Source organism: Lonchura striata, chromosome 13 (genome assembly GCF_050655825.1).
Source record: "Lonchura striata isolate lonStrDom1 chromosome 13, ASM5065582v1, whole genome shotgun sequence".
Classification (NCBI taxonomy): Eukaryota; Metazoa; Chordata; class Aves; order Passeriformes; family Estrildidae; genus Lonchura; species Lonchura striata.
Window position 1 is genome coordinate 4,887,359 of NC_140715.1, and position 16,765 is coordinate 4,904,123.

Sequence of the window (16,765 nt, forward strand, 5' to 3'; positions counted from 1 at the left end):
TGTTCTAGATGTATTAGAAAGAGCAGGCTAAACACTGCAGCCTTCCCCAGGCTGGAAATTTCATACGAGCATGGAGAAGGGCAAGCGCAAGGATTTCATCAATATACATAAAAAGAGAGAAGAGAGCGAGACAGAGCTACGAAAACCCAGCCATGCAAAATATAAATCCTAACTGCAGACGGAAATGAGTCACACAAGGTTTGACTGAGGTAAATAAAAGCAGAAATGAAGTGGATTTAGGGGAAGGCAGAGGTGAAAAGACACTGACAGCCAGTAGACAGGAAAAAAATGGCCCTTAATACACTAAGGCTGGTAAAATCTGGAATGCAGCCCAGCCTGTCTTGGATTGCCTGATGAGAATGAAGGTCCCCAGCCCTGAACTCCCTTCCCCTTCCATATTCTTACACCCATCTCCAGAATTACTTACAAAAGCCAAGAATGATGGCAATGGTCTGCCTAGGGCAGCTGGGAGCTGAGCCAAGAGAGGAAGGCACACACCTCACCTCTGCCACCATTGGGTCCCCAGGAGGCCACCCCAGGTCTGTGCTGCTGGGAGACACTAGCAACTCTTCAAAGCTCTCAAAATAAAGAAGGCATCAAACCCCCATCAAAGGGCCCATTAAAACATTCCATTTATTTCTGGCAAGTTGTACACACTTTTCATTCATTGGCTCTATCCTAGGCCAGTCATGGGGAGGAATTTCTCCCCTATCTTAAACATACTGAAATTATGGGCTAAAACACAAAGAAAAGAAGGGAAGTCTCCCTTGCAGATAAAACACACAGGAAAGTTTCAGCAACCCAGACTCCATGCAGCCACCAGCTCTGCTCAGCACAAGCCATAAAGATGCACCTCTCACACTGCTTGCTGTGGCACATTTCCTTCATTATGAGCCTAAAAGCAAGTGAATCCCTCCCAGCATCTCAAACACAGCTTGGGTGACAAGTAGGGCCTGGTTGACAACTAGATTAATCCTGAACCAGGCCACCTGTGCAGAATGTGCACTTTATTGACAAAAAAAATGTACCCAACAGAGCACTTCCCTGCACACATACGGCCACAGAGCAGTCAGATCTAGGACACAGAAGGAGAAGGGAAGCTAATGAGAGGCAGAGCTTGATCTGCAGCACAGGTAGAGTATGGAATCGCTTTTCAACTCTTCCAGCCAACTTCTACTGGGAGATTTACATACAAGTCCTCAATCAAGTCTTTGAAGAATTATCCAGAGTTCCCTGGGTAAAAACAACCTGTTTAGAGCAAGAGGAGAGTCCGGAGCTGTTCAGTGGTTCTTTTTGGTTGAGCCAAAACCAGAGAAACCCATCACAGCTGCCATTTCATCATCCTCTTCAAAGGTCAAATCTTCCTCCGCCCGCCTCTTCTTCTCTCTCTGCTTCTCCTTCTTGTAGGCTTTGGCCTTCTCCTCCTGCAGAACAGGACACAACAGCAAAACAATTTGCACCTCCTGAGCTGAAGGAGTTTTGAGACACCAGGTACTGCACAATTACCACAAATCCTGCCCACAGTAGCCAAGCTGTGCCTGAGGAAATAAACAGCAGAAATCCTGGCCTATAGTCTTAAAGAGGAAGCTCACTGGTGAATCCAGACCACCCCATTTCCCAGGCCAAGAGCAGAGACACACAAACAGGCAAAATGAAGCATTATCAAACTCTCTCTTCTGAGCAAACATCACAGGTTTTGCCTGGAATCAAGGCTGAGACAAGGAGCTGGTTTGGAAGCAGGAGGCCATTCCCTTGTCCGATGCTTTGTGCCAGTGACTGCGATGCCTGCTGGCTCTCAGCCTGGCAGACTGACAGCTGCTCACTGGAACAGAAGCTGAAGATCTGAGCAGCTTTGAGGGGGGTTTTGGCATCAAAGAGTTTGCACTGCTCTAATCAAAGTGTTTTGGTCCGTGAGGATCATGAGCCCTGGAACAGAGCCAGGTTTGTACTGGGTGACATCGAAGCATGGCTTCAGCTCCTAACTTAGCAACTGCTCCCACCATTCTCATCACTGCCCACAGTGCTCCTGAACACAGCCATGCCCTGGAGAAAGCTACATGAGGAGTTGCTGCTGATTTCCTTCTTGCTGTCCATTGACTGGCAGCAGCTTTCCAACCCACAGCACCCCCTTTGCTGCTGGGGCACCTTCCTCCTATCCTGCAAACAGACGGGGCTCAGCAGCACCACAGCCTGCCCAAAAGCAGAGGACAGGGCTGCTCTGGGAGCACCCCAAAGAGCTCCCCTGTGGTGAAGCAAAGCTCAGGCCTTGGGCAGGGAGACTCAAAGAGGCCGTGATTTGTAACCTTGGGTTATGTGGCTGCTGATAGAGGAGAAGCACCCATAGAAGCTTCTCAGCTGTCAGAACTTCATGGGGTCTTCACATAATTGACTTTCATGTTTACTAACATCTAAGTGCCAGTTTGAGAGAAATCTGCTGCCTTTTATCACCTCCTCACACATTCTTGCACCACAGCACACCGTTCACAAAGCCCTTCTATGCTCAGGGATGCCACACAGAAGCAAATGCCCTGTGGAAGAGGATTCCAGCAATCCTAAGAGCTAGAAGATAATGAATGAAGATGAAGATCTGCTACCAGACTACACAAGTTCCAACACAACTAGTAGGGGACAAAAAATGGACTTGTGCTGTTCTGAGTGGAAATCTGAACTATCAAAGTTATTCTCACACAGAAAGAGGGGAAAAGGGTTTCCAGGGACAGCAATACAAAGTTTTCAAAAGCAGAAAAACAAATCCCACTCATAGGAACAGATGAGAAGCCCATGCTACCAAGAACAACGCTTCTGAGGAATAAGAGTAGGAACCAGGGTTGATTTCCACCCAAAACATGTTTCTGGGGAGCTTTGCTTCCTCAGTTGTTGCCCAGACTCACCTCCTCACGGAGTTCCTTCATCCTCTCCTCAAAGTCATAATCCTTCTGCTTCTCCTCCATCTTCTTCTTGTTCACCTCAAAGCGTTTCTTCACCTGGTCCAGTGTGGAACGTTCCACCCGCATGGACATGCCCAGATTCCTCTGGTCTGGAGAACACGAGTGGAATCAGCGGTGTTCTGCACAAAGTCTCCATCCCTGATCCCAATTTAAACAGCACAGCACCACCTTCCTGCCTGTCATCCCTCTCAAAGCACCTTCCAGGGCCACACTCAGGATTTCTTAGGCTGGGGAGGTGGGCTTTAGGGGGATACCATAACCCACACAAGCAATGTCTATAACAATCCAAACATTTCTTGTAACAAGAACACAGACTATTCTTTAAAGGTTCCTTATTTGGATGTTCCCTGTCATTTGCTCTGATGCCTCAGGAAATTTAATCTTGGACTAGTGGAATAAAAAAGGGTTGGAGTGTTGAAAAAGGAGCCAGAATAAAACTGACAGGCTGGCATCTTTCAGCTGTGGGCGATGCTAAACAAGACATGAGTAGCACTCAGAGATCCTGATTACACAGGACATTCCCAGCTAAAGCAGAGAATATAAAGTCAGACCTCTGATTCAGTGGCTCTTCAGAGCAGATTCACAGTTTTTCACTTGTGGGTAAGCCTATGCTGATGAGGCCACCCCTAGAAATGCCTCCAACCCACAATCCTAAGTGGAACCAAACAGCCTGTTCACTCCAGCAGTGCTGCACAGATTTGTCCCAGGGATGCAGCAGCACTTGGAAGCTTAAACTACACACCAGGAATTAGTAAAAGGGCTGCCAAGAACAAGCAGGTTTGAGCCAGATTTATTGACAGGTTTAAAAGTTCCTAGACATATACTAAGGTATTGTGCAACCAGCCACTTTCCAATCCCAGCTCAACCTTACAACTCATGCCAATCCAGGATTTTTGATTCCAGATTCTCTCATATGAACTTCTTGCTCATTTCCCAACATGTCAAACAAGGCATGTCAGCACCTTCCTCCCATCCACATAAAAGCACAGGTTTTTAAAACACTGTGTTTTCTTTTCTGAGATACAGAAAAAAAGTCCTCAGGTTTCTACTGAACCTCCTGCTCTCAAACAGCCCTGTGTGCAGGTCTGGAGCACACACATCCCTGCCTTTTTGTAAAGGGGTGATTTTCTGACTTCCACTAGGAGCCAAAAATACCTTCATGAGCAGGAACAACATGTGTCAGTCTGTTTTAGTTTCTCTACATTCCCCCTCTCTGAACATGTCAAGAAGAAGCAGTATCTACAGACAGATCAAGGAGGATATAGTTCTGATCCATACTCTGGAGCTCAGGCATCAGCCAGTTCTGAGCTTTACACTCAACTCCTACAATGAGAGGTTTCTGATCCAAAAATAAGCCAGTCCCAGACCTTTTACTTATCTAAGTACTTCTTTACAGTTGCAGTGTTGTAAAAAGCCTCTCTCCAGATTTACAGAGGAGGCATCATGATCTGGGGGGTGAACTAAATGACCTCTGAGGGCCCCTTCCAACCCAAACTATTCTAGAATTTTCTCACCCTGGGTTTCTAGCAGCACTGACATGATGGATGGGGAAAATATGTCCATCAACCAGAGTACACCAATCATTGCTTCTGCTGGGCTTATTCCATGAAAATGGTCCAGCACTCTGGAAGGTGTCAGGAGATAAGAGGAGCACTTCCACAGCTCTCATGATGAGCTTCTACATCCTCATCTCCTAAGCTCCTGATCCATGGGTAAGTGTTCAGGCCTCAGACATGGGTGATGCACAAAAGGAATAGTCTCTCCAACTCAAGCAACCCTCCAATGAAGCAAAGAAATGGTCCTTACGTTTTTTGCCATTGATGTGATCCAAGAAGTTGATGGAATCTTTCACCACACAGTCACATACATTACAGTAATACCTGTCAGGAGAGACAGAAAAAATGAACCCCGAAGCATGACACAAAACTCAACCCACAGAAGAGCTATTTGAGACAATCTGCATGTCACTGGGGATGAAGGACACTTTTCTCCAAGACAAGAGGGGCCCAGTGAAGAGCAAGGGCAAGCTCAATGGGCAGGGCTGCCATGGAGGTACCGACCCTGATACCAACACCCCTCTGACATGATAGAAACCAAATTCTGAGCTGCTCTGCAAGACACCAGCCACAGCATCTTCCCCTTCCAGCCACACCCTGCTGGGTGGGATGGACTTTGTGATACAGCCTGCCCTCCCCCAAGACAGGGCTGGCCAGCAGCCCAGTTCCATTCCACAGCCTCTCACCTGGCTGCAAGGTAAGTGCTACCATCCCTATCACTCACAGTGCAAATCCCTGATGAGCACAGCTGGACTTTCTGCCCATGTTTAGAGCTGCTGCAAAAGTCCAGCCAGGGGCTGAACTGCCATCCTGTGTGCTGGTCAGGGCTGCACATCTCCCTGGCACTATGCCCAGGGAGACACTAACAGGTTTGCTCCTGAGGTGACACAAACTCAACACATCTTCTCATGCTTTTGATGGCTTAGGGTGAGCTCAGAATGTTTTCAGACTTTGGTGGAACACGATACACACAAGCAGTGGCCAAACACCATTCCTAAGAACAGCTATCTGGATGTTTCTCCCACTTCCAGTGCACAGATACCTAAATCAGCAGCAGTCCTGGTCTCAGTGCAAGAAGGGCTGGTTAAAGACACCCAAGCAGGCAGCAGAGATCTGCCTCTGTCGGTCCTACAGGAGGGCAACATTAATACCAAGGAATAATGTCCAAAGGGGCTCAGCCTGCTGAGTCTGTTCCATATGTTACCCCAGGAGACACAGTTTAGGTGTAGAAAAATGCAGCCCTACCATCCCAGACTCCAAACACAGAAGGACAGCAGCTCCTGGTGCCCTGTGAGGGATCGCTGCTGTGTCACAGCTTCCCAGTCTAACCAGCAAGACTCTGTGATCTCAATAAGGCCACAACCTACCCTCCCATCTCTGACTGAGGGGTAGTTTTGGTGATGACAATGGTTTTCCCCAGCTTGGATTCCAGGTCCACTTTGTAGTCTCGGTGCCGCAGAAGTTCCCTTTTGACAGGCTGAGCTGGTTTGCCTAAAATATAAACCAAAGGTCAAGCCTGACATGCTGGATTTCATGTTCCCCTTGGTGCAGAGGGGCCTGCTAGATATCTGTGACTACCTGATCCGTGCAGAAAATGTACAATTGTTTTTAAATCAGTAAAGGATATAATTTCCTCCCCACTGTTTCCTGGTTCCTATTAGAACCACATACATCTCTGAGGTATCTCCAGCTCTCACTTGAGTCATATTCTGACATCTTGTTTCCAGCAACTGACTGTTCCTCTCTGTCCTAGGTTGACTGTATGATGCTTTTATTCTCAATCATCTGCCCTGTTTATGTTGAATAATAAGTAAGTTTTACACCTTTAAGGCTTGTTCCAAGAGTGAAGGTGGGGAGAAGAAGAGCAGAGTTTGTTTTCAAGAACTGCACTCCCTCCTCTACATTCCTGCTCCTGGACTGTGTTGTCTGCGGACGGACAGACCATGAGACAGAGCTCACCTTTGCTTTTCTAGTTAGTTTTAGCTAGCTGAGGCAAAAAAGTTCCCTGGACTGTGATTTTTTCCCTTTCTCTGGACCTGCTCTGGACTGAACACCAGAAGAGCAGCAGCAGCTCACACTTGTGGCCCAGCAGGCTGGGCCTGGGCCATGGCATTTCCAGCACCAGAGGGGCTGATCAGAGACTGAGTGAGCCCAGCTGCAACCTGGGGGATTTTTGTGAGTTTGTCTCTCTCTTGGAGTGGCAAGAAGTTTTATTGTTTAATATGGTTTAAGTGTGCTTGTTTAATAAACAGGTTTTTTCCACTTTTCTCCAAAGAGGTATCTTTCCCGAACTAGTTGGGGCGGAGAGGGGCCAATTGAATCTGCTTCCTAGAGGAACCCTCTTGGGGGTTCTTTCCCAAATTTGCCCTGAACCAGGACACCCTCCTTCCCCAAAGAAGAGTCAGACCCTGGAAAGGTTCTCAGTAATTTCTTTTGTCATAAAAATATACTCAGTGCCAAACAAAGGAGAAAGAGAAGGAGCAAGCCAGCTCTTTCCCTTTGGGATTCAACTTCTCACTGCTCTCTCCCTCTCAAATCCCAAGGGTTTGGGAGCCTCACTGCCAATCCAGCACAGCTTGCCTGGAGCCAGCACAGCACTCACCATCTTTCTTTTCTCTCTCCTCCGTGAGCCGCTTCTCTGCGAGTTTCTCATACTCGTCCTTGTCCCACTTCCGGCGGAAGTCCAGGTTCTTGGTCTGGGAGGGAAACAGTGTTATTAACATTTATTACACAGTCTGATCACCTCTGAGGGGGTAAAGAGGGAGAATCACTTGGCCTGTGAGGCCAGTGCAGTAAATTAGAAGAATTATATTACACCCCCCTGTCCTCTGTTTTCCATCCAGGAATTACGGATGTGGTTTAAGATAATCACTCTCAGCATGCCTCTAGCTGCTACTAGAATAATTTCAGAGCACTAAAAGAAGAAATGAGTTGATCTTAACAGCTCCTGAGATGATCATCCAGGCTTTTGCCTTGAAAATCAGACTCAAATGGGATTGAAACTGATGGATCTCAGACCTGGGAAGTGGCCCCTGACAAACACAGCAGCAGATTACACCTCCTTCTTGCAGAAGTCAAAAGAATCCAAGCTGCAACGTCAGACAAAGGAAGCTGCAAAACATAACCTGAGCTACAGAGAGTTTGATTACACTGCAGGAGCAGGGAAGGCTGGGCCTGTCTGCTCTCAGCAGTGCCAACGTGTTGCAGGCATTAAAGTGCCAAGCTTGCCATGAAATCACAGGCACCAGTGTGGGATTTCCAAGTGAGCACAGGTACAAGCAAACCAGAGCAAGCTCTGAAACCCTGACTGTCAATGCAGGGCTTGGAGGTACCAGGGAAGCACCTATACAAAATCCACATGTTTTGCAGTCCTACTCCTGCAGCTTCACATAGGAAAGGGCAGAAACACCTCCAAGGCATGCTGGCCCTTTGGGAGCTCCACAGAACTATCTAGCAATGACAGATACTTTAATAGAATCTTGGAATGGTTTGGGTTGAAGGGACCCTAAAAATCATCTTGTTCCACATCCCCTGCCAAAGGTAGGGACACCTTTCACTATCCCAGGTCACTCCAAGCCCCGTCCAACTTGGCCTTGAACACTTTCAGGGATGGGACAGTCACAGCTTCTCTGGGCAACCTGTGCCAGAACCTCACAACCCACAGAGGGAAGAATTTTTTCACGCTATTAAATCTAACCCTGTTCTCTGGCAGTGGGAAGCCATTCCCCCTTATCCTGTCACTCCAAGCCCTTTTTCAAAGTCCTTCTCCAGCTCTCTTGCAGCCCCTTTAGGCACTGGAATGCGCTCCAAGGTCTCCCTGGACAGAGATTGGTGTTCAGGCTTCCCAGGCTGAACATCCCCAGCTCTGTCTCCACAGCAGAGGGGCAGCAGCCCTTGGAGCATATCCATGGCCTCCTCTGGACTCCCTCCAACAGCTCCATGCTTTTCCTATGCTGGGGAACTGGAGCTGGACTCAGCATGTGCATGAAGATGAATTCAGATGAGGCTGAATTCAGGTGAAACTGGCATAGAAGAAAACAAAGACTACTTTTTTGGATGGATTTCACTCAGTCCCCAATGCTGAGGGCAGAAGTGATCAGACAAGAATTCCTGTTCCACTCACATCCACTCTGACCAAGCCAGCTCAAGTCCTTCCCAGCATTTGCCTTATTTGCAGCTCAGGCCCCTACACCTGGGATCAGTTATGGTTTCACTCAGCCACTTCCCGAATTTCCTGAGCCAACAGCCCCCCTTTGGAAAGAAGTGCATCTTCCTCAGCATGGCAGGGAGAGCCTCTCAGTTTCACATTAAAGAAAGGACAAGATGTATTTAAAAACACCTCCGGGGGAGAAGGACCCCCCTCAGCCCACACCCCACCGCCTTCTCCGTTCAGCCAAATCAAGAATCCAATCACAATCCAAAGGACACAAATCCCATTTGGAGCTACAGCAGCAGCACAGCCATTTAAAGTTCTCTCCTCTGGTAATCCTTCAAATGGAACGAACAACTACTGATAGGGATGAAAATGCCTTGGGGAGGCGTAGAAAAATTCTCATTTATTCCCAGAGCTTCTTAAGCACTTTAAGGATGTCGTAACAGGTTTTATTAACCACCCTGAGCAAAAGAAAAGAAAATATCACTGAGTGTAAATTAACGTTTGGGGGTATTTTCCAGACTCTCCTGCATGCCAGGCATTATCACAAATCGTAGCTGGTGGGAGCCTGCAGAGGGGGAGGTTTATTAGCTGCTTCTCTCTCCTGTTGCAATAAAAGGAAAATAGTCTTTTGCAGCTCTTTTACCAATCTGCCTCATCCAGGCGTGGGGAAAGGAATTAAACTAAACGGCGTGACAAGATCTTGGTTGGACAATATTTGAATGGATGTTTCTGAATTGCTCTGGTGGAGGCAAGGGGGCTGCAGGCCCCAGAATCATTATCTCAGAGCTGTTTTAATGACAGAGAATACTTCCCAAATTAATAACAGTGATTAATAAGCACAAGTGCCCCACAGCCTCCTGTTCCCTCTGGAGAGGGACACCAATGATGTGCCCAGTATCAGCACCAAAGCCTGTTAAACAACACATGAGTCTCAAGCCAGGCTCAATCCAACAGGAATTCTCAGCTGACAATAAGCCACAGACCCCACCTCCCTCACAGGCAGACATCCTGCTCCTGACCTTCCCCACTTCACGGAATTAATCCTGGAATGGTTTGGATTGGAAGGAACCTTGAAGATCAGCCAGTCCCATCTCCCTGCCAAGGGTAGGGACACCTTCCACTATCCCAGGCTGCTCCAAGCTCCATTCAACTTGGCCTTGAACGTTTCCAGGGATGGGGCAGGCACAGCTTCTCTGGTGCCAGTGCCTCACTTCTCAGTAAGTGGCTTCAAGGAAGGAAAGATGGGCCAAAAGCCCTCAAAAACAGAACTCCTGTGCTGCTGACAGCTTTGGGATGTCACTGGAGGTGTTCCAACACCTCCAGTCTTGGAGGCTCTCCACTCAGGCTACACCTGTAGCAAATACCTTACCCATCCCATTTTAACAGTCACAGAATCATTTACATTGAAAAAAGCCTCTAAAATCATCAAATCCAAGCTGTGATAGATCCCCACCTTGTCACCCACTCCAGAGCACTGAGTGACACATCCAGTCAGTGCTTGAACAGCTCCAGGAATGGTGACTCCACCACTTCCCTGGACAGCCCCTTCCAACACTGGACAGCCCTTTCTGGGGAAAAACTCCTCCTAATTTCCAACCTAAACCTTCTCTACTGCAACTTTAGAGGCTGTTTCCTCTTATCCTGTCGCTGGCTGTCTGGGAGCAGAGCCCAACCCACACCTGGGCGCACGCTCCAGTCAGGGAATTGCAGAGATGTTTCTCCATCAGGACACGGAAAAAGTCACCTTTTCCCTGGGGAGGGGAGGGAAAGGAAGGAGTCACCGGCATCAGCCATGGCCCAGCCCGGGGAGAGGGGGGATCCCGCCCGGGGGGCTGGAGGTGGGTGGGCACCTCCACCCCGGAGCTGCCTCAGCCTCCATCTCCTCATGCTCCCCGGCTGGGACAGGCGGAGGCCCGGCCTTAGGAAGGGAGGATCACGGAACCATTGCGATTGGCGAAGTCCTCTGAGCTCCTCGAGTCCAACCCGTGACCCAACACCACCGTGTGAACCGGGCCAGGGCACCGAGAGCCGCGTTCTGCGTGCCCCAAACACCTCCGGGCCGGTGACTCCAGGGCTTCACTGTGGGGCACCCCGCTCGCAGCCCTCAAGGCATCAGGAGAACCCCAAGCTCCCACCGCCCACACGGAGAGGGGTAAAGCGCAGAGATCAGCAGAGATGAGCTCCCTCCCACCCCACATACACCCGCCCACCGCGGCACCCCCGGCCCCGCCACATCCTCGTCCCGCGGCCTGGCAGCGGCCCCGAGCGCAGCGCGGCCGGGCCCTGCCAAGCCCGGTAGGAGCAGCGGGGGCGGCGGAGCGGCCGGCGGCCCGCAGTCGGAGGGCAGCCCCGGCGGCAGCACCTACCCCGCTGCCCGACGCCATGGCGAGCCGAGGGCACAGCACCGGCAGCTGTCGCGCGGCGCCGTAAAGCGCGGCCGCCCGCGCGGTCACGTGCGCCGCCGCGGTCACGTGCCCCGCTCCCGGTGTCCCGGTGCCGGCCATGCTGCGCCTCGCGCCCTTCGGCGCCGCCCGGTGCCTACCGGCGGGGCCCCGCCTCGGGCCGCTGTGCCTCGCCGGCAACTGCGGCAGCTTCGCCCGGTCCCGGCCGCCGGCCGGTGACCGCGGAGCCCTGTCCCGGCAGGTGCGGGCGGCGGCGGGCGGCGAGCGGCTGCCGGTGCTGAAGACACCCAAGGTAAAGGCGGGGAGCGGGGGTGGCGCCGGTCGGTAGCGGGGGTTCACCCGCGCCCTTGCCGCTGACGGCCGCTCTCTATCCCGGGCAGGGCACCCGCGACCACCCACCGGCGCAGGCGGCGCTCCGTGAGCGGCTCCTGGGCGCCGTGGTGTCCTGCTTCAAGCGGCACGGGGCGGCCGCCATCGACACCCCCGCGCTGGAGCTGCGGGTGAGGCGCGGCGGGAGCTCTCGTCGCCCTTGGCGTGGGGAGCGGACCCGCCCCGAGGGCCGTGGGCCCCTCTGCTCCCTCCCGTGCGACTGGGGAGCGCCCCTGCCCCCGGGGCTCCGGGGCAGCTTTGGGAGCTCCCTCCGCGTGGGGCATGGCCAGCTGGACGTTCACGCGTGGTTCTCTTTTTGGGGGGACAGGGAGGTGGACTCAGGTCCGGGGGAGCTGGAGGAGGGATGTCCGTACTGCCCGGTTCGTGGGGATCGAGCTCTGTGCCCCATCTCGGGGTCCCTTCACCCCAGAGCCACCCGGTCACAGCCCCTTTGCCCCTCCCCAGGAGACGCTGCTGGGGAAGTATGGGGAGGAATCGAAGCTCATCTACGAGCTGCAGGACCAGGGAGGGGAGCTGCTGGCCCTGCGCTACGACCTCACTGTATCCTGTGCTCCCAAGGGGATGGTGGCACCCTGAGGGGATAGTGGCAGACTAAGGCAGTGGCCACCTCTGCCTTGAGGGATCGTTCTTACCCTGGCCTGCCTGCAGATCCCACTGGGGTGATGGCAGCCCCCTTGGCCATCCCAGCTGGTCTGGCTGTCACTGTCATTACTCAACACCATCTCCCAGCCAGGCCAGGAGAGTCCCTTCCTGCTGTGGACATGCACCAGTATGCTCCACTGTACTGGTTTTATCTCCTCACGCTTAAAATCCCCACCTCTGCTGTGCCCATCCCACCTTGCTAGTTCCACCTGGAAAGGTGTTTGCTGCAAGTGTTCATCCCAGGCCTTTTCAACCTCCACATCTCAATGAAATCTCTTTCCTTCAATGTCCATATAGCAGTGTCATGCATTGAAATCCCACTGTGAGAAGGTGGAATGATGAGAGAGGGTCCTTGTGTATGTGATGTTGTCACACAGTGGGCCTGGAGGAGGAAATGGAGCTGTATCAGCGTTGAAGGAGCTCAGGTGGTTCACTGTACTTATAGTCAGCCTGGGGGATGATCTCCCCAGAGGTCATAGAGTTATAGAATATCACAAGTTGGAAGGGATCAGCAATAATTGTTGAAGTCCAGCTCATGACCCTGCACAGGACACCCCAAGAATCTCACCATGATCGTGAAAAAGTTGGGAAGTGGCTGACAAAGGGAAGGGGTGATGGGAGGCTTTGAGGTTCAGCTTGTACAGCTCTGGGGATCTCCATGTTCCCATCCTTAACTCCTCGGGCCAGGTGCCCTTCGCTCGCTACCTGGCCATGAACAAGATCACCAAGATGAAGCGCTACCACGTCGCCAAGGTGTACAGGAGGGACAACCCGGCCACCACCCGGGGCCGCTACCGCGAGTTCTACCAGTGCGTGAGTGTTGTGGTGGCCAGTGCTGCCACCAAGGCCACAAGGCCAGCAGGGTTTTCCCACTCCAGCTGCTGCAGAGCAGCAGGGTGTGCCTGGCTAAGGCCCCCTGGCTCTGCCAGGAGCTCCCATCACTTCTTCTGCCCCTAGGACTTTGACATTGCTGGGCAGTTTGACCCGATGATTCCTGATGCTGAGTGCCTGAAGATCGTGCACGAGATCCTGAGTGACCTGCAGCTCGGGGACTTTGTCATCAAGGTGAGACTGGGTGGCTTCTCTGTGCCACTGTGCAGGGTCATTGCTCTGTGGTTTTACACAGTAGCACCTGCTCCCTCACTAAGGCCTGGCCCAGAAGTCCATCCCTCCTCTCTCCCTCCTCATGGTGTATATGCAAAGGCTGGACCTCAGCTTGGACATGCCTCAAGCTGGGAATACCAGGAGTTTTCCTGAGGCTGCAGTCAGCAGAGTTCTCTCCAGGACTAACCACAATGCTGTGCAGAATTCCAGCAGCTGACTAGATCCATAAAGACACAGGGTGGTTTTCATATCTTTACACCTTCTTTTTGCATGGAATTTGGGTGCTGAGGGAAAGGCATTAGGAAATGCCAACAACTGTAGCTTCCCACACACTAGGAAAAAAAGAAATAACATCAGAGGGTGCCCCCAAGTTAAGTGTGCCTCTCCCTCCACCAGGTCAATGACCGTCGGATTTTGAATGGTGTGTTTGCTGTCTGTGGTGTTCCAGAGAGCAAGCTCATATCTGCCTGCTCCACCGTGGACAAGCTGGACAAGGTCAGCATTGGGCTCATGGGGAGACACTTCTGGCCTTGGGATGGATGTCTTAGGCTGGGGAGTGTTGTGGCTGTTCTTGTTGGGAAGAGTTTCACAGCAGCTGAGATGGGGTCTGTAAAGGATTTGAGGAGTTCTTGGGCTTGGTTAAGAACAAAGCCTGGTGGTTTGTTAAAAAGTCCTGTGAGAGAGAGAGGCACAGTTAGTGAGATTGCTGCCTGTTGTTCCACACAAGTTGTGCACATGTGGGCTGATGGAGGCAGTGGGTGAGGAGAATGTCCTGCACCAATTGATGCCCTTCTCTGCTATTCAGGTGCCCTGGGAAGAGGTGAGGAGTGAGATGGTGGCAGAGAAGGGGCTCTCTCCCGAGGCTGCGGATCGCATCGGGGAGTATGTCCAGCTCCACGGTGAGCACCATGGGGTCGTGCCCTTGGCCTTGTTCTGGGCTGGGGCTGGAAGGTGCAGGGCACACACCCGGCTGGCTGGGGCCACCGTGCCGGGTGCTGCTGCCCTGGCACAGCTGAGGCATGGCTGGTCCCCACAGGTGGGCTGGACCTGATCGAGCAGCTTCTGCAGGACCCAAAGCTATCCCAGAACAAGGTGGCCAAGGAAGGGCTGGGGGACATGAAGCTGCTGTTTGAGTACCTGACCCTATTTGGCATCATGGGGAAGGTGAGGAGGCGTGGGGGCAGGAGGGGCTGCCTGGCGAGCCCCGAGCAGACGGTGACGGGGCCGCCCTTGTGCCCTGCAGATCTCCTTCGACCTGAGCCTGGCACGAGGCCTGGACTATTACACGGGGGTGATCTTTGAGGCTGTGCTGCTGCAGCAGGAGAACGAGCACGTGGAGGAGCCGGTCAGCGTTGGCAGCGTGGCCGGGGGCGGCCGCTACGACGGGCTGGTGGGGATGTTTGATCCCAAGGGCCGGAAGGTGCCCTGTGTGGGGGTCAGCATTGGCATCGAGCGCATCTTCTCCATCCTGGAGCAGAGACTGGAGGTAGGTGATGCAGGCAGTGCATTGGGAAAGGCCCTAGGAAGAAAAATATTGTTTATTAGAGGTCTCCAGCTCCACAGTGCTCAAGGGAAAATAAGTTTGGGGCAGAGAGTGGCTCTTCCCATGCCTGAATATTGATGCACAGAAGACAGAGTCCTTTTATGCAGCCCGTTAGGATGGAGGTGTGGGCAGCTGCATCCTAGGAGATGTCAAGGAAATGTTAGAAACAGCCTTGAGCTCTGGGCCTGGCTTTGAGCTTTGTGCCTCAGTCACTTTATTCTTATGTCTTTCCTCTTATGTCTTCTGTCCTGGGGATTCTGAAGCAATGAATTTGGTAATAGCTCTGAGCTCACTCTAATAAATACCAGGAAAGCCTCTGTGGAGATTCATCATTCTGTGCTTGGTTCCAAGCCTGTGATTCCTTGCAAGTGAAGCTGAGGCAATGTGTTTGTACCTGAAGAATCAAAGGACACATTGGAAAGCTGTCCAGGAGGTTGGCCAGAGTCCCTGAGGAACAGCAGCACACAGTTCAGAATCCCTGGGGGGCTCATTAAAGGTGCCTGGGTTGTCACTGACTGAGTTAAGATCTGGAGATAGAGGAGTTGAGGTGTTGTGAGCTGCAGATTCCCATGAATGTCCCATGTGTGTCCCTTCAGGCGTCTGGGGAGAAACTTCGAACAACTGAGACCCAAGTGCTGGTGGCTACACCTCAGAAACACCTGCTTGCTGCTAGAATGAAGCTAATCTCCGAGCTGTGGGATGCAGGGATCAAGGTAAAGGAGTGACTTGGGCTTGGCAGTGTCACAGGTGAGGGAGGGAGAGCCTGAAGGGAGCTGTAGCACAGCAAGACCAACTCCATTAGTTGTGTGTCTGTCCAACACCTGGGCCTGTCTGAAATCACAGTGTCATTCAGGTTGAAAAAGACCTCCAAGATCGTCAAGTCCAACCTTTAGATTTAGGCAGGCAGAGAAGAGCCCAGTGCAGTAAAGTGATTGCTGCAGGGTTTGGTTTTGGTGCTTTAGTGCAGTATCCATCAGAGCGAAGTTGGGTTAGTGATTCACCCTTCCCGTTCCCTCCTAGGCAGAGATGCTGTACAAGAAGGATCCTAAATTGCTGAAGCAGCTGCAGTATTGTGAAGACACAGGGATCCCCCTTGCTGCCATTGTGGGAGAGCAGGAGCTGGCAGACGGAGTTGTCAAGCTGCGAGATGTTGCAACAAGAAAGGAGGTGAGAATGCCCTTTTACACCAGGTTTTAAAGTACTTCCAGACTCTGGAGATCACTGAAGAGTTCTGGGTTTTCTCTCAGCATTCTTTGGGAGGCCATAGCTCAGATCTATTGGGTGACTCCAGAAAACCAGTCACAAACTGCATTGATATCCTCACTTAGTTCTTAAAAGTGCTCTTCTCTACTGCTGCTGTTTGCTTTGTAGGTTGATATCCCCAGAGAAAAGCTTATTGATGAGATCAGGAGGAGGCTGGAGCCCTGAGGACTCCTCTGGCTGGAGCTGCTTGGCAGAACTGCTGCACAACTGGACCCTCCAGCACCCTCAGCCCCTCACTGCCAGCTGCAGTCTGGTGACATCCACTGGCCTAAGGCTCATTGCCTCCACTCAGGCAGTGAGAACTGAGGAGTAAGACAGTTTTTAAAGCTATGGACGGTACAGTCACCAGGTTAACCTTCTGGTTAGCTTCTCTGAAGGCCAAGTTTGTGGGTTCCTAATCCTGCAGTCCCTGTACGTACAGTCGTTTCCGTCACTGTAGGTGGTGGTGGCACAGATGGATGTGGTGAGGCTCAAGCAGGATCAGGTGGAGCTCCACACTTGGGAGTGGGAATCGTGGTGTATCGGGGACCTGCCGGCTCAGGGCGAGGGGCAGCGGGAGGGCACCCCCGCCCCTCCTGGGGCTGCGGGGCCGGTCCCGCCCCGCGGGCGGGGGCGGAGCTGCGGGAGCGCCCTGGAGCACGGACGTGTCCCCTCGCCGAGGGACACAGCGAGCCGCCGGGGCGCGCGCGGAAACGCTGTATTTTTATATATTAAACAAAACCCGCAATAACAAACCCAGGCCGCGCCCTCCGCCTTTCACT

At 52.2% G+C, this 16,765-nt stretch overlaps 2 protein-coding genes across 3 annotated transcripts; one reads left to right on the top strand and one right to left on the bottom strand.

Moving 5' to 3' along the window:
* Positions 1–614: 614 nt before the first annotated feature.
* Positions 615–11,088, bottom strand: ZMAT2 (zinc finger matrin-type 2). Its single transcript, XM_085590968.1, has 6 exons — positions 11,027–11,088; positions 7,107–7,200; positions 5,872–5,995; positions 4,755–4,828; positions 2,892–3,037; positions 615–1,424 (listed from the first exon to the last, which is right to left on the bottom strand). Exons 1-6 carry the CDS (start codon positions 11,042–11,044, stop codon positions 1,281–1,283), a joined length of 600 nt encoding a protein of 199 aa, XP_085447094.1. The 5' UTR covers positions 11,045–11,088; the 3' UTR covers positions 615–1,280.
* A 59-nt stretch (positions 11,089–11,147) lies between these two features.
* LOC146766150 (histidine--tRNA ligase, cytoplasmic-like) lies at positions 11,148–16,742 on the top strand. 2 transcript variants are annotated; one of them, XM_085590962.1, is made up of 12 exons: positions 11,148–11,354; positions 11,443–11,562; positions 11,897–11,992; positions 12,782–12,907; positions 13,052–13,159; positions 13,595–13,693; positions 14,004–14,097; positions 14,235–14,362; positions 14,442–14,684; positions 15,338–15,454; positions 15,762–15,908; positions 16,113–16,742. In XM_085590962.1, exons 1-12 carry the CDS (start codon positions 11,163–11,165, stop codon positions 16,167–16,169), a joined length of 1,527 nt encoding a protein of 508 aa, XP_085447088.1. In that variant the 5' UTR covers positions 11,148–11,162; the 3' UTR covers positions 16,170–16,742. The 2 variants fall into 2 exon arrangements, with proteins under 2 accessions (XP_085447088.1, XP_085447090.1); XM_085590964.1 differs by lacking the exon at positions 11,443–11,562.
* Positions 16,743–16,765: the final 23 nt, after the last annotated feature.